Source organism: Silene latifolia, unplaced genomic scaffold (genome assembly GCF_048544455.1).
Source record: "Silene latifolia isolate original U9 population unplaced genomic scaffold, ASM4854445v1 scaffold_159, whole genome shotgun sequence".
Lineage (NCBI taxonomy): Eukaryota > Viridiplantae > Streptophyta > Magnoliopsida > Caryophyllales > Caryophyllaceae > Silene > Silene latifolia.
Window position 1 is genome coordinate 424493 of NW_027413143.1, and position 16911 is coordinate 441403.

Genomic DNA, 16911 nt, shown 5'->3' on the forward strand with positions numbered 1-16911 from the left:
GTCTAAATGTTTACATATATACGGCGTTCATACCTTAACTTTAAACGCTCTTCTTCTTGCGTTTAAACATACACACAGAGCCAGAACCACCAAAACAATTGCCATGACTAATAAAATGTCTTTCCAAGGTGGGCTGGCGAATGAGTTCACTGAGAGTCTGAGATGATCTCTTCACTCTCCTGCATCTTGAATGATGGGGGGAAATCATAACAGTCGCAAACATGAAATTACGATAACATTGCTGTATACCAATATTCTCAAAGCACATCCATTTTTTTTAATAAAGTAAGAAAACTGGATTGATCCTCTGGGATATGACCAACATATCTCATTCTTTCGTATGAGTGAGGTAAGTTGAAGCCACCGACTTTCAAACCACCTCGAACGAGTTGGACATGAATGTCCAATAGAAGTCATAAAGTCAACAACCTTGTTGGCATTCACGAAAGCAATGTTTAATTATCACTTCATCGAACAAATGAAGTTCTAATTTCACATCCTTGATAATAATAGAAATTTCCCAAGGAATTTATCAAGTACTATGGGGGAGTTTTTTTTGGGAGCACATCCATGTATTAGCCGGTAAAATTAACTTTCAAGGGAAGTTTTTTGGGAGCTTTGGGGGTAAAAGATGGAGTGTACTAAAGTAGTTTTTAATTTCAACCACCACTAGAAGCAGTAGGCTAGATTATCATTTCAAATCTTTGATGGGAAATTGGGATTTGAAAACCAGAAATTCAAAATTGGTTTGGAAACCTGGGAGGCTAGGACTTTCAAATGCAGGTTTGAGGACCAAAAGGCAATACTATTACATCACCTAGACACGCGTGTGTTTGAGATTCTAACTTCACTAATTAGTTCACAACACTGCAAGCAGCGTTGCATGTTTGACACACAGATATAAGTTGGGCAGGACAAACCCCAGGTTGATAGATCTCCGACAGTAAAACTGTTTCCAAGCAATGAAAGCAAACTACTTCCTAAAATGTGTGCAGAAATGGATGTCAAAATATTACCTGACTCGATAAGTCAGCAATGAAACAAAAAAGGTCATGATTTCTCAAATTGCGGCTAAATATATCAGAGAAAAAAATTAACGTATAATCACTCACCAGATTCTGAACTGTGTTTGTACGTTGCTGGGAAAAGATGTCCTGAGCATACTTATAAAGCTCCATATCAAGCTTATTTAGAGATATAATCTGATTAATGACTGATTCAGGTACCTGAAGGCGTGCCTGCAGTGGTTTGAAATGTCAATGTTAGCTTCACATACATACCTAATGTTTCACAAACTAGCCCAAAAGCACGATAAGCTAACTAAGCTAGTCAAGCTTTCCGCCAAAAGAGTAACAACATTACTGCAATACCTCAAAGATTAATGCATATGCGAGAAAATAGGGATCATGCTCGATAAGATTGCATTACAATATATTTCAAACTATATAGGTATTTTGAAGCTATATCCCATACATTACTTCAGCTTAGAGTATTTTGAAGCTTTATCCCATACATTACTTTAGCTTAGAGTTATTTTATTCCTCTCATCGTTTCTCTGTCTCGGTTTCGAAATTCCGACCTTTTGTAGGTTATTTTCAAAACTACTTTCTCCGAACATATCGTCTTCCCACCAATGCCATTTTTTGGGAGCAAAATACGACATTTTTTTATCCAATAACAATCACGATATTACAAATATTGGCTTTATGAAATATTTCAGGATTAATATTCTACAAAATGTCATGTATTTTGCCAAAAATGGTTTTTGAATGAAATGTACAAAAAAAAGGTGATAGTTTTAAAAAAAATTAGTATAAAATGAAGAGTTTGAAAGTAACTACAAAAAACGTGGAAGTTCTAAATTAACTTTTGGTTTATTCAATTATGCAGCCAAGTCACTCATAAAGGATGGAAATCATATCGTGATTATTGCAACCAGGGTAACCTAACCTAATTCGCCGTACCTTACGAATCACGAAACGATTCGTTCGTATCGGTTCACGATTCGGAAACGAATTGATTCGCCCCCATTCGTTTGGAATTCGCTAATATCGTCAAATTAATATATGTTGTTAAAACAACGAAACAAGTAGAGAAAATGAAAAAAAAAAAACTCCCTCTATCCCAAAATAATCTTCTCATTTGAATTTTTCTGCATTTATATACACGTTTTTTTCCTTTCAAAAATTATTTATGTAAGACTTTTTTTATGATGAATGTAAATATTTTATCATGATGTTATAATTTTTATTAATTTCACACTTTGAGTTAAAATGGAAAAGTGCCACAAGGTTTTATGTGAAACACCATGCCTCATAGACTATCTATCGCATAACAATTAGGCCTGCACTATTATACGGCTACATAACGTTCAAAAGATGATTGTGGAAGAGATGCATACTTTAGAATGCATACTTTACGGTGGATGTGCGGCAATACAAGAAAGGATCGACTTAGACATGAGGTGATTAGAGAGAAGGTGAGAGTGGCACCAAAAGAGGACAAGATGCTACAGAATGCATTAAGATGGTTTGGCCTATTATGCACCGATTATTAGGCTTGAACACTAAGGAATGGTGAAGGTGGCAAAGGTAGAGGAAAAACCCAAAAAAATATTGGATGAAGGTGATTGAAAATCATATGAGGTTCGTTGGGATTGAAGAATGTATGATGGAGATAACATTATGGAGGGAAATGATTCGTGTGGATGATGGAGTTGGATTTTTTACTTTTTTTTTTTTAAGTATTTTCTGTTATTTAAACTGCTTATTTATTTTAAACATTATTTATTTACTTTTGAGATTTTTCATAACCTTTTACTTAAAACTCCTTTTACCATCATGCTTTGTTTACTTGTTTAGATTTTTCATAACATTAATTTTTATTTTTCTTGTATTTTGTATCCAAGTTTTTAAAAAAGAAAGATGGTTCCGAAGAATGATACATGTAAGCCCAATGCAAATCATTTTGGGAATAAGGCTCTAATGTTGGTTTCTGTAACACTTATTTAAGGTCAACGCTTTTTTGACTTCGGCTACTAAAGTGAAATTAGGAACATTATTATGCGAAGGAAGCGTAATAAAGTGTGGGACATTGGGATTAAATAGTCGTATTATAAAATTAATTAGTGTTTGTATTTTAATCTTTTATAAAATCAAGCGCATTAATACAAATTACCATATTATGTTCGTTGTAATACGCCTACCATATCGGATACACAAAATAGAACGAATGCGAATTCGATTTACGTATCCGAATAGACCATACTACGAAAATGGCGACCCTAATTGCAACAACATATAATATAATTTTGAATGATAAGGAAATGAGGCAGAGACACCAAAGCTAAAAGTAGTTCACATGGCTATAATGTTTAGATCTGTAAAGGAAAAGGTCCACAAAGATAATACCTCATTTGTAAAGTTAACAGGGGAAATTCTCGACAAATCATTCATTCGCAAAAGTGCCTGATTCTTTAGTAAACGACTAATGCAGACTTCATAAGATTTCATAAGTTTTTTAACAGTCATCTTCTGAAATAAATAACAGGGCATATATCAATGACCTAACAGTGAAAAAAATTATAGGAAAAGAGGGGCATGGGGTTATACGAAGTTAAATGTGATTAAAAAAATCTGACGAGGTCAGCAATGTCTCAACAAATAAGCTTACACTTTTGCTGGTATCTGCATTGTTGGTATCTTCAGCTATGTCAGATGAAAGTATTCCACTTGGAATTTCACCATTTTGGCTATTCTGAAATGGAAGCAATACTAAGACATGAGAGTACTAGAACCTAATGCCCTTTACGTCAAGTATTAAAATTAACATAGCGACTAACCTTAAGGCTATTTTCTGAATCAAATTCTGTAGGAGGAGAGTGCTGTTCTGCATTAGTAAACCAGTGTAAGAACAACTACAAATAGCAAAACACAAATTTTACAAGCACGTAAGTCGCGTGTCATAGTCAGATACTAAGCATACAGTTCTTAGTTCTTTGGAAACTCAGTTAAATCCTCCCTTTTCAGCCCTTTCTACAATGTAAGACTGACCACATCCATCCTCTTACCCCAAGAGCCCAAACACCAAATAACATACAGTTTTTTTTTTTGGCAAACTCAGTTAAATCCTCCCTTTTCAGCCCCTTTCTACATTGTAAGACTGACATCAACCATCCTTTTACCCTGAGAACACAAAAAACTAATGAATAGGTGTAAGTTTTTTTTTCCACGATTTCAGATTCCGGTCAAGTTAGGGCCAACGTCTTCTAAATAGTTTCTCAGAAGACACATAAGGAAACCTCTTGCGGATACCCATACTACCAAATTCTTGTCAAAGTAAGTTATTAACTTTGGGTAAACAATTCGATGGAGATGAAAAGGGCACCAGAGCCAAGAGGCAACTGTATCTTCCTTTGTTAACATTTATATAGATGAAAAGAGGTGGTTCTTAGTTTGAAGAGAGGATAAGTGAGTCTATTTTTAGTGACAACTTTGTACTTTCCAATTAAAATTTTGGGCAACAATACCTTTTTTAGGAGTTTTATATGTTGGCTAAAATGTAAAATGAGTAAAAGCTAGGAATAGGGAAAGAAATGGAGGAAGATATAGAAAGTGTGTACTAGCGCGAGTCTTGTAAAGTGAGTCTCGTCTAAAAGGCGCACCTAAAATGCGCCGAGGCATTTTGGCTGTGCCTCATCCAAGGCGCGATTTTTTAAACTAACGGTGGTGTAAGGACAACTTACAAAAATACATAGATGGCATCTTTCTTACAAATCACATAAACATTGTTGTTCATTTAATTGAAGGCGTTGCCTCATTAATTTAATATATTCCCTTTTTGTTAGATCTGATGTCAATCTCTTATACATCAGCAAAAAGCAATTTAAGATCTCTTTAGGCCTCATCAGTACACGGGTGAAACTCTGTAGCAACAATAAACAGTAATGCACGACAATTTGAAGTACTAGAAGAGACATAAGAATATACACCCACCTCGCCACAAATAAATTCCTTTTACAACAAGGACATAACAGTTCAGGAAAACAATAGAAAAAATAGGTGAAAGTAAAAGCAGGTCAATTACACAAAATGAACCCAAAAAGTGAACTAAAAAATGGTGCAGAAGGGGAGCAAAAAGGCAAGTAGCTCACTTACTCTTTAATGTTTAAATTAGAACAATAAGGTTTTTAAACAAATAAAGGGTGACTAACGAAAAACAGTAGGTATTTATGAATCAACCAAACAAAGAAAAATGTAAAATATGTGAATTGGAGGAAGTATCAGCGTAACTGACCGGTTAAATTAGTAGCCAGATGGCCCATGCTAGAATTTGATCCTACCAACTGGGATATGACCTGTGCACCAACCACGTGTGCAAATACCGTTGCCGATTCTTTGTGGTCTTCGGTCACTCCAACATACAACATATGATCCAACCTCCTCTAGAATATTAGAGTAATAAATTAAACCCAAAGGGATTGACGAGCTTTAGAAAATGACATAGCGAGTACTAATGTTACACTTACCTTTGCCACATCTAGCACAGAATCGCCCAGAGCAGGATGCTTTCGGATACAGGCACGTACTTCATGTGACTCTGCCATATAGGAGTTATTTGTCAGTCCTGCAATCTGTAAATGGTCTATAGATCGATCAGCCAGAGTTCAGGGATAGAAGTTCGATATCAAGTGAATAAGAACATAGAAAACAAAAGCAACATGGATTGATAAGTATCGGGCCAAATGAAGCTGAATTAGAACCTCCAGGACCGGATCTCTTGTTAGAACCAAATAATTAAATTCATATGAATGTAGGGGTAAGTCCAACCTCCGTATCCAGAATTACTTCATTTGCAAACTAGGGTCACATTAACAATTTTAAGTTGTACATAGTTCCATTGTCTAACAGCAAGGTTAACACTTTCAATTATAGATTGTCTCACGATGAGGTTGACACTATCTATTTTAGGCCATCTCACAATAACATTCACACTTAGCTTTAATCATTTTCAGTAGCACAACTTCTCCAACATAAGAAATACTACTCAATGTGCCCTTACTTACCCCTTCTCCCTAATTTTACAAGAATTCTCATATTTTTCCCACCTATATCCCCATAAGCCTATTTGTGTCAACCAGCATACCCCACCCCTAATCAATTTCGCTTAATTTCTATGTCAGGTTGGTGTGGATTCTATTATGAGATAGAGGGAGCACTTCTGTGTACCATCCTAGATTTATAGAAAGATAGTTATACTGACTATCTCAGGTATGTAAAATGCATAATTGCCCATGATGTTGGGAGTGTATCAAAACTAAGTAACTAACTCCTTAAGGAAAGTTAATTTTTTCCCTGAAATCGCTTTTCATTCACACTCAATCGCCCAAGCCTCCTCTATGGGCCACTCTAACTTGCATAACTTGATCCACAATACAATGGCAGCACCAACACCATAAAATGAAACTATGAAAGGAAAGGGGAATGGAGGGAGAAAGTGGTTTTCTGTCCAAATCTTTCCTTTTGTTGGAAGGGAAATAATTTGCCTTGTAGGAGGGAAATAGAGGGGGATCCACTCTCCCTCCCCTACAAATCCCTCCATGTACATTTTTCTATCCAAGCAAAGGCAAGTGATTCCTTCTAAATCATTTTCCTTTACTTTTCCTCCAAATTCTTTTACCCAGACAAAACGTTAGTCTATAAACCTTTAGAAGAAAGTTAAAAATAGTAGCCTAGCTTAAACAATAAGGTAAAAGGTAGACGTAAGACCCACTATCATTGTCACTCCAAAAAAACAGCACAAAAGTAAACGTATACTATCTACCGTAACAGAGAAAGTATACTGGATATACAGTGTAAAAAAAATCACTGGATAAGAAAATTCAATTACAAACAAAAGTAGCATCAACAATTATCTGGAGACCAGAACCCCATAGATAATGGGAGAAAATTATAGGAAACAAAACACGAGATCAGCATTACAAACATAAATGCTTACTTAAGATGCAAATCTAAATAAGGATAGGTCAACCTGAAAAGTCGCTCCATTGTGAACAATGTCCAAAGCTATTGGATCATTGATGTACTGGTGCAGTGGCATAGCCATATCTCCCATCTCATATGAATCATTATGCCCAACATGATTTTGCTTCTTAAGTAGCCTAGCATCTCTCTGCAAATTTAAGTTGACATAAATATCTTCAAAAGAGGCTAACCCCTATGTAACACATTTTCAAATCTTTTTAGGCTATAGATTCCCGTTGGGTAAATATTCCACACATAATGTTTGATGTTTTTCAACTGCAGACAACAGTCACCACACATGCTCAGAAAAAGGCAGATCATTATTTAGCCGCAAACTGTAATGACATAACATACCATTGCCATTGCCCATAAGCGTCACTGATAAGTAAGTGCACCATCATAGAAAATTTTGCGCCTTTATTTGTTAATTCTGATTATGTTTATGCCTTTATGGTATCCATGTGACACTCTTACACAGAAATCCCTAATTAAACTACAAATCCACTTTTATCTTCACATTTGCCTCTTCAAGGTCAAAGTTGCAAAACTTTGTCATTAGAGAACTAGACTCTATGAAGGCAATGTATCCTCTGTACATAAAAGTAACAGCTAATCATCCTGTTTTTCAATGGTTGATTTCATCGTATCAATAAATTTTAAGGGAAAAGGCCACTTAGGTCCAACCCCTCACACTGTTAGAGAACTAGACTCTATGAAGGCACTATGGCAATGACATAAAAGACAGGCTTACCTCGAATAATAATATCTTTACAAAAAAAAAACATCATCAAATTAAAGTGACCAAGAATAATCTCAGACAGGCTGTTCTACATCCTAGTTGACGACAGAAATTCTAGGAATACCATTCAATCAATGTCTGTTGAACTCATAAGAGAACACCAAACAAGAAGAATTTATCACAGTCCGTAGAATTGGGAAGTTTGCATGGATGTATGGCACACAAAAGAGGTGCATTATCACTGACATGCAACAACACACTCCCTCCCCCCACCCTCAAATTATATGGTCTTACTTTTAACGGGCAGAGATGAAGGCATGTTTCTTGTGGAAGCGAGGCACGGTGTTTGTCAAAGAGTATGGAGAAAGTATGCAATACTTAACATTTCCTGGGCATAACAATTCTCAGAAACAACATAACAGCCTCCAAATACAGGCAATGAACCAAAAAATGTGTACCAACTTTGGCAATTGAGCCTGAAATCCAACAGCAACGCCAAGGTAAACTCAACCACTATCACAATATCCAAATTTATATTTATATAAAACATAAAAATGACCCGCATATGAATTTATCACAGAATCGCCAAACATAGTCCTATACTAAAGTAGGCATACTCTAGCAACACAAATTCTCATTATAGACGGACACTATCCGTCTATAATGAAAGACGGGCCAAATACAATACCACTTTCCTAATAGGACAAACAACAAGTGGAGCGGTGGGGGCAAAAAAGTCACCACTTTCATTGTATTTGACCCGTCTATGCAATAGACGGATATACCCGTCTATAGCAAGATTAATTGCTCTAGCAAACAGCAAGTCCAGAGTAAGAAAGGTCATTTGCTGACTCGTTTCCGACACATGAATTAAAGGGAAAAGATAATCACTGAAATGCACTGAGAACTACGTAACATGATGGTCATGATCTAGCTGCATATTGACGACTATTTGAAAAGTCTACTACCCTGATTTACCTTGTCAACACAACAAAGAAACAAGACGCAGATGATCATTAAACAACATCGACAAAGATAACTACAAACAGAAAGAATTGCATCAATTTGCATATACGCTTCCACACTAAGATATGCAATATCTAGCAAACCCCAACTGCATAGGAAAGACGATTGTTTCATCGCTTCATGAACATCACAAAGACTAAGATGCAACAAAGTCATTAAAATAAGTGAAACATATACAAACAGAAACCAACTGTAAAGCCAGTACACATAAGTCCACACAATTAGACAACCAAGAAACACAGAAATCCTAGAGGGTGCATAATCGCTCATTATCTCGCAAATCAGTCAAGAAGGCTCAAATACTCCCACACAAAATATCAATCTGAATACCTACGTGTGTCATGAAAAATGCAAAATAACGCCAAGAAGTATTAAAATCATTGCAATGTAAAATGATAAGAGAGGAAAACACTGAATAATATAAAACCCGGTAAGAGGGGAAGGTGGATAATCAGAGACGACGATAGCGATACAGTGACAGAGAAGAGAGAGTGGGAATATAAAAAGGGTCCTGATGAGGATAATCACCTCTACTTTTAAATTAAAAAACCCTCGAGTGTCTGGCCTGTCACAGCAATCAATGTTCGAAATGACATTTCTAAAAAAAATATAGATGAACAATAGTTTTATGTTCTAAACCTTTCTCTTGAATGAGTAACAAGATAATAAAGAGGATCAACAAATGTGTAAGTTTGGAAAAGTTTATAAATAATTCAGTTTCTTTGTTCAACATGATGATTCTAAACTCTCAAACCATAGACCAATAAAACAGAAAAAATGTTACAGATAACGGGAGTCTCAGCCTACCAACAAGTTTCAGCGCCTTCTGGGTCCAGGAATGTTCTGCATCTGTACAAGCTGCTCAAGAGATACCAAAGACCATTGTCCCTGGACTTGTGCTAAGACCTTCTGATTTAAAGAGTCCACGACTACACTCACGCTTCCAAAGCTGTATACTTGATGATGATTGTGTAATCTTCCAGGTTTGGGTGTAAACAACAACCCATGCTCCTGCGCATAAGCCTCTATAACTTCCTTCAAGCTCATTTCAGGCACACCATCTGCAGCAGCAGCTTGCTGTTGAGCAAGTCCGGCTTTTATCTGAGCCTCAAATTGTCTCTGCTCACGGGCCCTTAGGAAGCTTATGTTTTCTTTCACGCCAGGCTGCACCACCTCCAAGCCTTCCACAGCACGGTTCATCATATCAAGGCCAACATTGAGTTGGTGACGGACACGCTCATTAGCCAAAAGTTCAGATGGGATAAGCTCTTTCCATCCAAGATACCATTGCATAACCTCCTCAAAGTTCGGACTCGAACATAGCCAATGATATAGAACTTGATGCCATTTGCTGAAGAAGTGAATCTCCAACAAGCTGACCATGTGATGAATGGGCACAGCCGAAGCCCATGCCATGACAGCATAAAACTGATCAAGCTTCTGATTCGCAGGATTAACCTGGAATTCCTGCATAACAGTTATCAATTTAGGAAGAATGGACCTGAAAATAAGTTGTTCCCAACTGGCAGCATCAAATACTGTCTTCCAGGGTGATAGAATGGTGTAGGCGGACGTATCACCGGGGTGCCAATGTTGGAGGGCATTTCCTAATGTCACACGGATGGCCTGATAGAGACTTTCCAATTTCTGTCCAAGTAGCGGAAGCCAAGGATGAATCCAAACATGAATTGGAATCGTTTCCCGAAGAGGGTCCCAGGATTTTACAGCTTCAGATAACTTTGGCATCACAATCATATCAAGTAGAGACTGAAGAACTGACGATGGTAGCAACTTTTCCCATAACTCGAGGAATCGAAGCATAGGTTCCGGATCTCTAGCTTGCCATGTGTTTATACCAGCAATTCTGACTGCAGGAAACACAACTTCATTGACCAACTGAGAATAAGGGGCAGCTGCATCCTCAAATATCTCATGTTGTTCATCTTCTTGTAACAAGCTCTTCCACAATGTTATTACATCAACTCCATATGATGGGTTTTGGAGAGGATCCCATCCTTGGAACACTCGAATCAACAAAGGAAGTGCATATGAACATGCGATACTAGACAAGTTACATATCTTGTACTCCTGGACATACATCCTCTGCAATTCTGCCACAAACTTCGCAAGAATTTCCAAAGTTAATCTTCCTGAAATATGCTCCTCCTCAACAGTATCCAAAATCTTCAAAATTTCTTCCATGTTATCGATTTGCTTCTTTTCCTGTGTTGCCTTCTTTTGGAGCATTTCCTTCTCCATCTGAAGCACGACTACAGACTCCTTCTGATTACTCAAATCCTTGTCTAACTTTTGTATATCAAGCTCTATTAAGTCCACTAGCAATCTGATGTTGTGCTGCAGCTCAGGCATGGGTACATCACTGTCCCTAGCCTTCTCCTCGGCATTCAGGTTTTCTAGATTCGTCAAAACTCGAACCTGGGGACCTCTCATATCAACTACCTTTTGAAGCACCAATGGTGGTCCTTCTGCCTCTGCCTTCATAGCCAGCAACTCGTCTGGGGTAATTATATTTCCCCTCTCCTTATTACGCGTACGAGCTTGCTTCTTCCAAAGATTTTCCGGCTTCTTAACCGAAACTGACTTTGCCTTTGCTTCAATCTGTTGAGATATATCAACCACTTTCGGCACGCTCTTGCTCTCCTCGTAGTCGTTAAAACCCATCCCCATATTCTTCGGCCTTAACTTTGCCTCAATTGGGGCAACAATACCTTGTGCATTCCTTCCTAATCCACCACCCTTATACCCCATTTCCTTAAGCAACTTCCACCCAATACCTTTTGTATGCGCCTCAAATCCCCCGACCCCATCCCCCGACGGTTCAACCCCTCTCCTCGCCTCTCCTAATTTTGACTTCCCACTTGCACTACCCTCACTTATCTTCGCCTTCTCCCTCCTTTTCTCCGCAGCTTCCTTAATCTTCTTCCCAAAAGCCGTAGGCAAAAACGCCTCCTCATCCTCAACCTCAACCTTCTCCTCCCCCTCCTCCATCCCTAACCCCTTGCCCCCAAACCCTAACCCTAACCCGCCAGACCCCACTCCAGCACCCGAACCACTAGGAGCAAACCCTAGCCCAGAACCCAAACCATTAGGAGTAAAACCCTCATTCTTTTCCTCTTTTTCCGCCTCCTCAGTAGGCGCAACAGCACCAATAGAAATGAAATTAACAGGTTTCGAATAATCCGCCTTTTTAACAAAACCACCCTTCTTTCTCTTCTTCCTTTTGCCATCATCATCATCATAATCATCTGAATCAGAACTACCCGATGCAAAAACACCATAGAGAACATCATCTCTAGATTGAACCGCTTTATCTTTTCGCTTTTTGTAATAAAATTCACCTCCTATAAACTGCCCTCCTTCAAAATCCTTATCTAACCCAAACTTTTCCATCTCCTGATACTCATCCATATTCTAAATTCTAAACTACGACGAAAATCACGAATTAAAGAGAGTAAAGATACGTCACCAGAAAATTAGGGTTTTCGGCGCCTCAGGTATGCCGATGAATTCGACAGATTGACGAATTTCGAGCTCCAAACCCACGTAAATAATTGAATCGATGAAATAATTGATCGATGAAAATGATTTCGAGTGATGGAAACTAATTAGGGTTTTAGTAGACACTTTAATTGGGAATTTGATAATTGATACGACTAAAGAGGAGAACTTGGGGATTAAAAGGAAAGGTAAATTGAATTTTTTAGCTAATTTTTTTTATCTATGGATAAAATAAGGAAAAAGTAGAGTAAAATAAGGAAAAGGGTGAAGTAGAAGTAGAAGAACGTTATGCGTGTATGCAGTTTGCTATTCTTTTGTAGTACTCCGTATTTCCTATTTTCCTGCCTACCTTTTTTCCCCCTTTCGCTTTTCTTTCCGTCGCTTCTTTTTTTCATTTTTTTTTCTCCTTCCACGGGAACACAACTGGTGATTTAGAATCCGAGTTTTGCACTAAAATTTTCAAATTTTATTTTAAAGAATTTAGCTATACTGTTAAGATTCTGAATTTACACACTTAAACATAACGAAAAAATAAACTTTTGAAAAAATCAGAAAAATTATACAAAAGCTCGGATAAATGTATAGTGATGTACAATAATTATTACTCCCTCCGTACCAGACCAAAGGTAACACTTACTATAAACGGACGTACCACACCAAAGGTAACATTCCTTATTTGGCCCACAACATTACCAAGTTATCCTTATACTCATTTGATATTTACACAAAATGCCATTACATACTCATCTACCAACCCACAATTAAACCCACAATTACATACCCCACCTATTTTTTCCCTCTTTACCCTTACTTTTTCCACTTTTTCTTAAATACTCCAATTTTTCCTACGTTACCTTTGGTGTGGTACGGAGGGAGTATATAACTGGAGGTATAATGGTATTTGTGACGGGGATGTAGAGTTATTTTATTTTTGTTGGACTTTGTCAATGACCCAATTCTTACGACTTGACAAGGATGGCGCACGCATTAAATCGGGGCAAATTAATGTAATTTGGTAATGGACAATGGTGAGTGTGGGACCAAACTTCACCCAAGCAAGTTCGGATGGATTTTCAGAGCATATTACAGGTAGGGTTGAGCAAGTTAAGGTCCGGACCAGAAAATGGACCGAATCGGATTACATGGTCTGTGAACCCGGTCCAGATTCATTAAGGTATGACCCTCGGTCTAGACTATTTAAGTTTCGGTTATCGTCTGGTCCAGTCCAAGACTAATTAATTTTGATCCCGATCGAATGGACCAAAATTTTGGTATTTTGTAACTAATTTTTGCAACTTTATAAAGTAATCGGGTTTTTCATATTCAAAACAGTATTATTTATTCAAAACTTAATATTAGTAGCTTGTCGATTTATAAATTGTGTGCTTGTTATTTACTAGCGATGTTTGAAAAAAAGGATACGATTACTCTTACGAAAATAAACAAACATTAGATATATGTTTTTATGCAATCGAGTTTTTCAGATAATAATATTCATTTATTTGATAATGTTATTCATCATATTTCATTTTGTGCAAAAACTAAAGTTAATAACAAAAGTTCAAAGATGATGTCGATGTATCTATGGGTATACAGTTATACACAGTTGCACACAAATAGGAAAGGTTGCCTTGGGTAGGAATTAGGATCTTAATACAACAACAACATCAGAGCCTTAATCCCAAAATGATTTGGGGTCGGTTGACATGAATCATCCTTTCGAACCATCTATGGGTGAACGCACACCTCAAAATGCGAATAAAAAAAAGGGAAGATGAAAAACAAAAAGGGAGAACGAAAATGTAATGGAAAGTCAAGGTGAACTTAGAGGTTTTAAAATCAAATTCCGTCTTACTTTTATAAAAACTTAAAATGTAAATCGAGAGAAAAGATTAAAACGATTTTTAAAAACCGAAATAGAGTTAAGGATCTGGAATGAACCAGGTAAAATCTATAAGAAAGTGGTTGTTGAAAAAGTGTGTAATAAATGAGAGAAAAATAAACAAATTCCGATTCATGTCCATAAAATGTGACTTAAGTTTTTATGCTGGCTGCCACAGACCTACCGCAACCCTCCTCCTTTATCCGGGCTTGGGACCGGCAGCGAATGCCCGAAAACACTCACAGGCGGAATTCGGAATTAGGATCTTAATATATATCAAAAATTTGTAAAATAGTCTCTCAAAAAAAAAAAAAAAAAACTTGTAAAATAGGTCTTGTAACTAGTTAACTGGGTTCAACTTTAAAGAGAGCCCTCGTCGTATCAGAAATTCATGTCTCTATATATTTTGAAGAACCGGTGAGAAAGAAAGCCAACAGGGAAGCACTATGAGTAACACCACACTTGATAACCGCGGTTTCAATTCCCCTAACTAGTCATACAAATTACAAGTCGAAAGAGAAGGCAAAACATTACATGAACCTCAATGCTACCAATGTAACCCTAATAAAGGGGGAAGTTTTAAATGCATCCGAAGTAAAATGCTTCAAATGATGAGGTAGACATTTGTCTAAATGTTTACATATATACGGCTTTCATACCTTAACTTTAAACGCTCTTCTTCTTGCGTTTAAACATACACACAGAGCCAAAACAATTGCCATGACTAATAAAATGTCTTTCCAAGGTGGGCTGGCGAATGAGTTCACTGAGATGATCTCTTCACTCTCCTGCATCTTGAATGATGGGGGGAAATTATAACAGTCGCAAACATGAAATTACGATAACATTGTTGTATACCAATATTCAAAGCACATCCATTTTTTTTTTTATGATAAGGTAAGAAAACTAGATTGATCCTCTGGTAGCACCAACATATCTCATCATTTCGAATGAGTGAGGGAAGTTGAAGTCACCGGCTTTCAAACCACCTCGAAAATGTTGGACATTCATAGAAGTCATAAAGTCAGCAACCTTGTTGTCTTCACAAAAGCAATGTTTAATTATCACTTTTCGAAAAAATGGTCTAATTTCATAATACTTGATAAAACACAAATTATCAACTTAGCTTACTTGTGATGACCGACTTGTTTGGTTGGTTTTGACATGCATAACGAGAAAACCGAACACGTAGCACAGGCGCACAGCATAAAAAAAACGTTGACACTTCAGGATTAGATTTACTTGAGAGACCAACCGTAGGCTAGATTCTCATTTCAAATCTTTGATGGGAAATTGGGATTTGAAAACCAGAAATTCAAAATTGGTTTGGAAACCTGGGAGGGAGGCTAGGACTTTCAAATGCAGGTTTGAGGACCAAAAGGCAATACTATTACATCACCTAGGCACGCATGTGTTTGACATTCTAAATTCACTAATTAGTTCACAACACTGCAAGTAGCATTGTATGTTAGACACACAGATATAAGTTGGGCAGGATTAGACCCCAGGTTGATAGATCTCCGACAGTAAATCTGTTTCCAAGCAATGAAAGCAAACTACTTTCTAAAATGTGTGCAGAAATGGATGTCAAAATATTACCTGACTCGATAAGTCCGCAATGAAACAAAAAAGGTCATAATTTCTCAAATTGCGGCTAAATATATCAGAGAAAAATTAACGGATAATCACTCACCAGATTCTGAACTGTGTTTGTATGTTGCTGGGAAAAGATGTCCTGAGCATACTTATAAAGCTCCATATCAAGCTTATTTAGAGATATAATCTGATTAATGACTGATTCAGGTACCTGAAGGCGTGCCTGCAGTGGTTTGAAATGTCAATGTTAGCTTCACATACATACCTAATGTTTCACAAACTAGCCCAAAAGCACGATAAGCTAACTAAGCTAGTCAAGCTTTCCGCTGAAAGAGTAAGAACATTACTGCAATGCCTCAAAGGCTAATGCATATGCGAAAAAATAGAGATCATGCTCGATAAGATTGCATTACAATATATTTCAAACTATATAGGTATTTTGAAGCTATATCCCATACATTACTTCAGCTAGAGTTATTTTATTCCTCTCATCGTTTCTATGTCTCGGTTTCGAAATTCCGACCTTTTGTAGGTTATTTTCAAAACTACTTTCTCCGAACATATCGTCCTCCCACCAATGCCATTTTTTGGGAGCAAAATACGACATTTTTTTATCCAATAACAATCACGATATTACAAATATTGGCTTTATGAAATATTTCAGGATTAATATTCTACAAAATGTCATGTATTTTGCCAAAAATGGTTTTTGAATGAAATGTACAAAAAAAAGGTGATGGTTTTAAAAAAAATTAGTACAAAATGAAGAGTTTGAAAGTAACTACAAAAAACGTGGAAGTTCTAAATTAACTTTTGGTTTATTCAATTATGCAGCCAAGTCACTCATAAAGGATGGAAATCATATCGTGATTATTGCAACCAGGGTAACCTAACCTAATTCGCCGTACCTTACGAATCACGAATCGATTCGTTCGTATCGGTTCGTTTCGGTTCACGATTCAGAAACGAATTGATTCGCCCCCATTCGTTTGGAATTCGCTAATATCGTCAAATTAATATGTTGTTAAAACAACGAAACAAGTAGAGAAAATGAAAAAAAAAAAAAAAAAAAAAAAAAAAAAAACTCCCTCCATCCCAAAATAATATTCTCATTTGATTTTTTCTGC

The 16911-nt window shown here is 36.9% G+C and overlaps 3 protein-coding genes across 8 annotated transcripts in view; all 3 read right to left on the reverse strand.

Annotated features, from left to right (window-relative positions):
* Positions 1 to 146: 146 nt before the first annotated feature.
* Positions 147 to 9057, reverse strand: LOC141637983 (protein-tyrosine sulfotransferase-like). Its single transcript, XM_074447417.1, has 9 exons — positions 8809 to 9057; positions 7030 to 7170; positions 5528 to 5632; positions 5357 to 5443; positions 3842 to 3916; positions 3673 to 3756; positions 3411 to 3533; positions 1113 to 1238; positions 147 to 185 (listed from the first exon to the last, which is right to left on the reverse strand). The coding sequence occupies exons 1-9, from the start codon at positions 9055 to 9057 to the stop codon at positions 147 to 149; spliced, it is 1029 nt and encodes a 342-aa protein (XP_074303518.1).
* On the reverse strand, positions 5527 to 12611 carry LOC141637986 (septin and tuftelin-interacting protein 1 homolog 1-like). Of its 2 annotated transcripts, none has more exons than XM_074447422.1 (3): positions 9595 to 12611; positions 7030 to 7170; positions 5527 to 5598 (listed from the first exon to the last, which is right to left on the reverse strand). In XM_074447422.1, the coding sequence occupies exon 1, from the start codon at positions 12214 to 12216 to the stop codon at positions 9604 to 9606; it is 2613 nt and encodes an 870-aa protein (XP_074303523.1). In that variant the 5' UTR covers positions 12217 to 12611; the 3' UTR covers positions 5527 to 5598; positions 7030 to 7170; positions 9595 to 9603. The 2 variants fall into 2 exon arrangements, with proteins under 2 accessions (XP_074303523.1, XP_074303522.1); XM_074447421.1 differs by having other exon boundaries at positions 5528 to 5632.
* A 1999-nt stretch (positions 12612 to 14610) lies between these two features.
* LOC141637989 (protein-tyrosine sulfotransferase-like) overlaps positions 14611 to 16911 on the reverse strand; it is a 103557-nt gene continuing 101256 nt past the window's right edge. For 4 of the 5 annotated variants that reach the window (XM_074447433.1, XM_074447428.1, XM_074447429.1 and 1 more), the window contains 2 exons: positions 15882 to 16007; positions 14611 to 14982 (listed from right to left, as the gene is read on the reverse strand). In XM_074447433.1, the coding sequence (XP_074303534.1) occupies positions 14842 to 14982; positions 15882 to 16007 (267 nt within the window). In that variant the 3' untranslated portion in view covers positions 14611 to 14841. The remainder of the gene's footprint in view (positions 14983 to 15881; positions 16008 to 16911) is intronic. The other variant, XM_074447432.1, reaches the window with a different exon arrangement.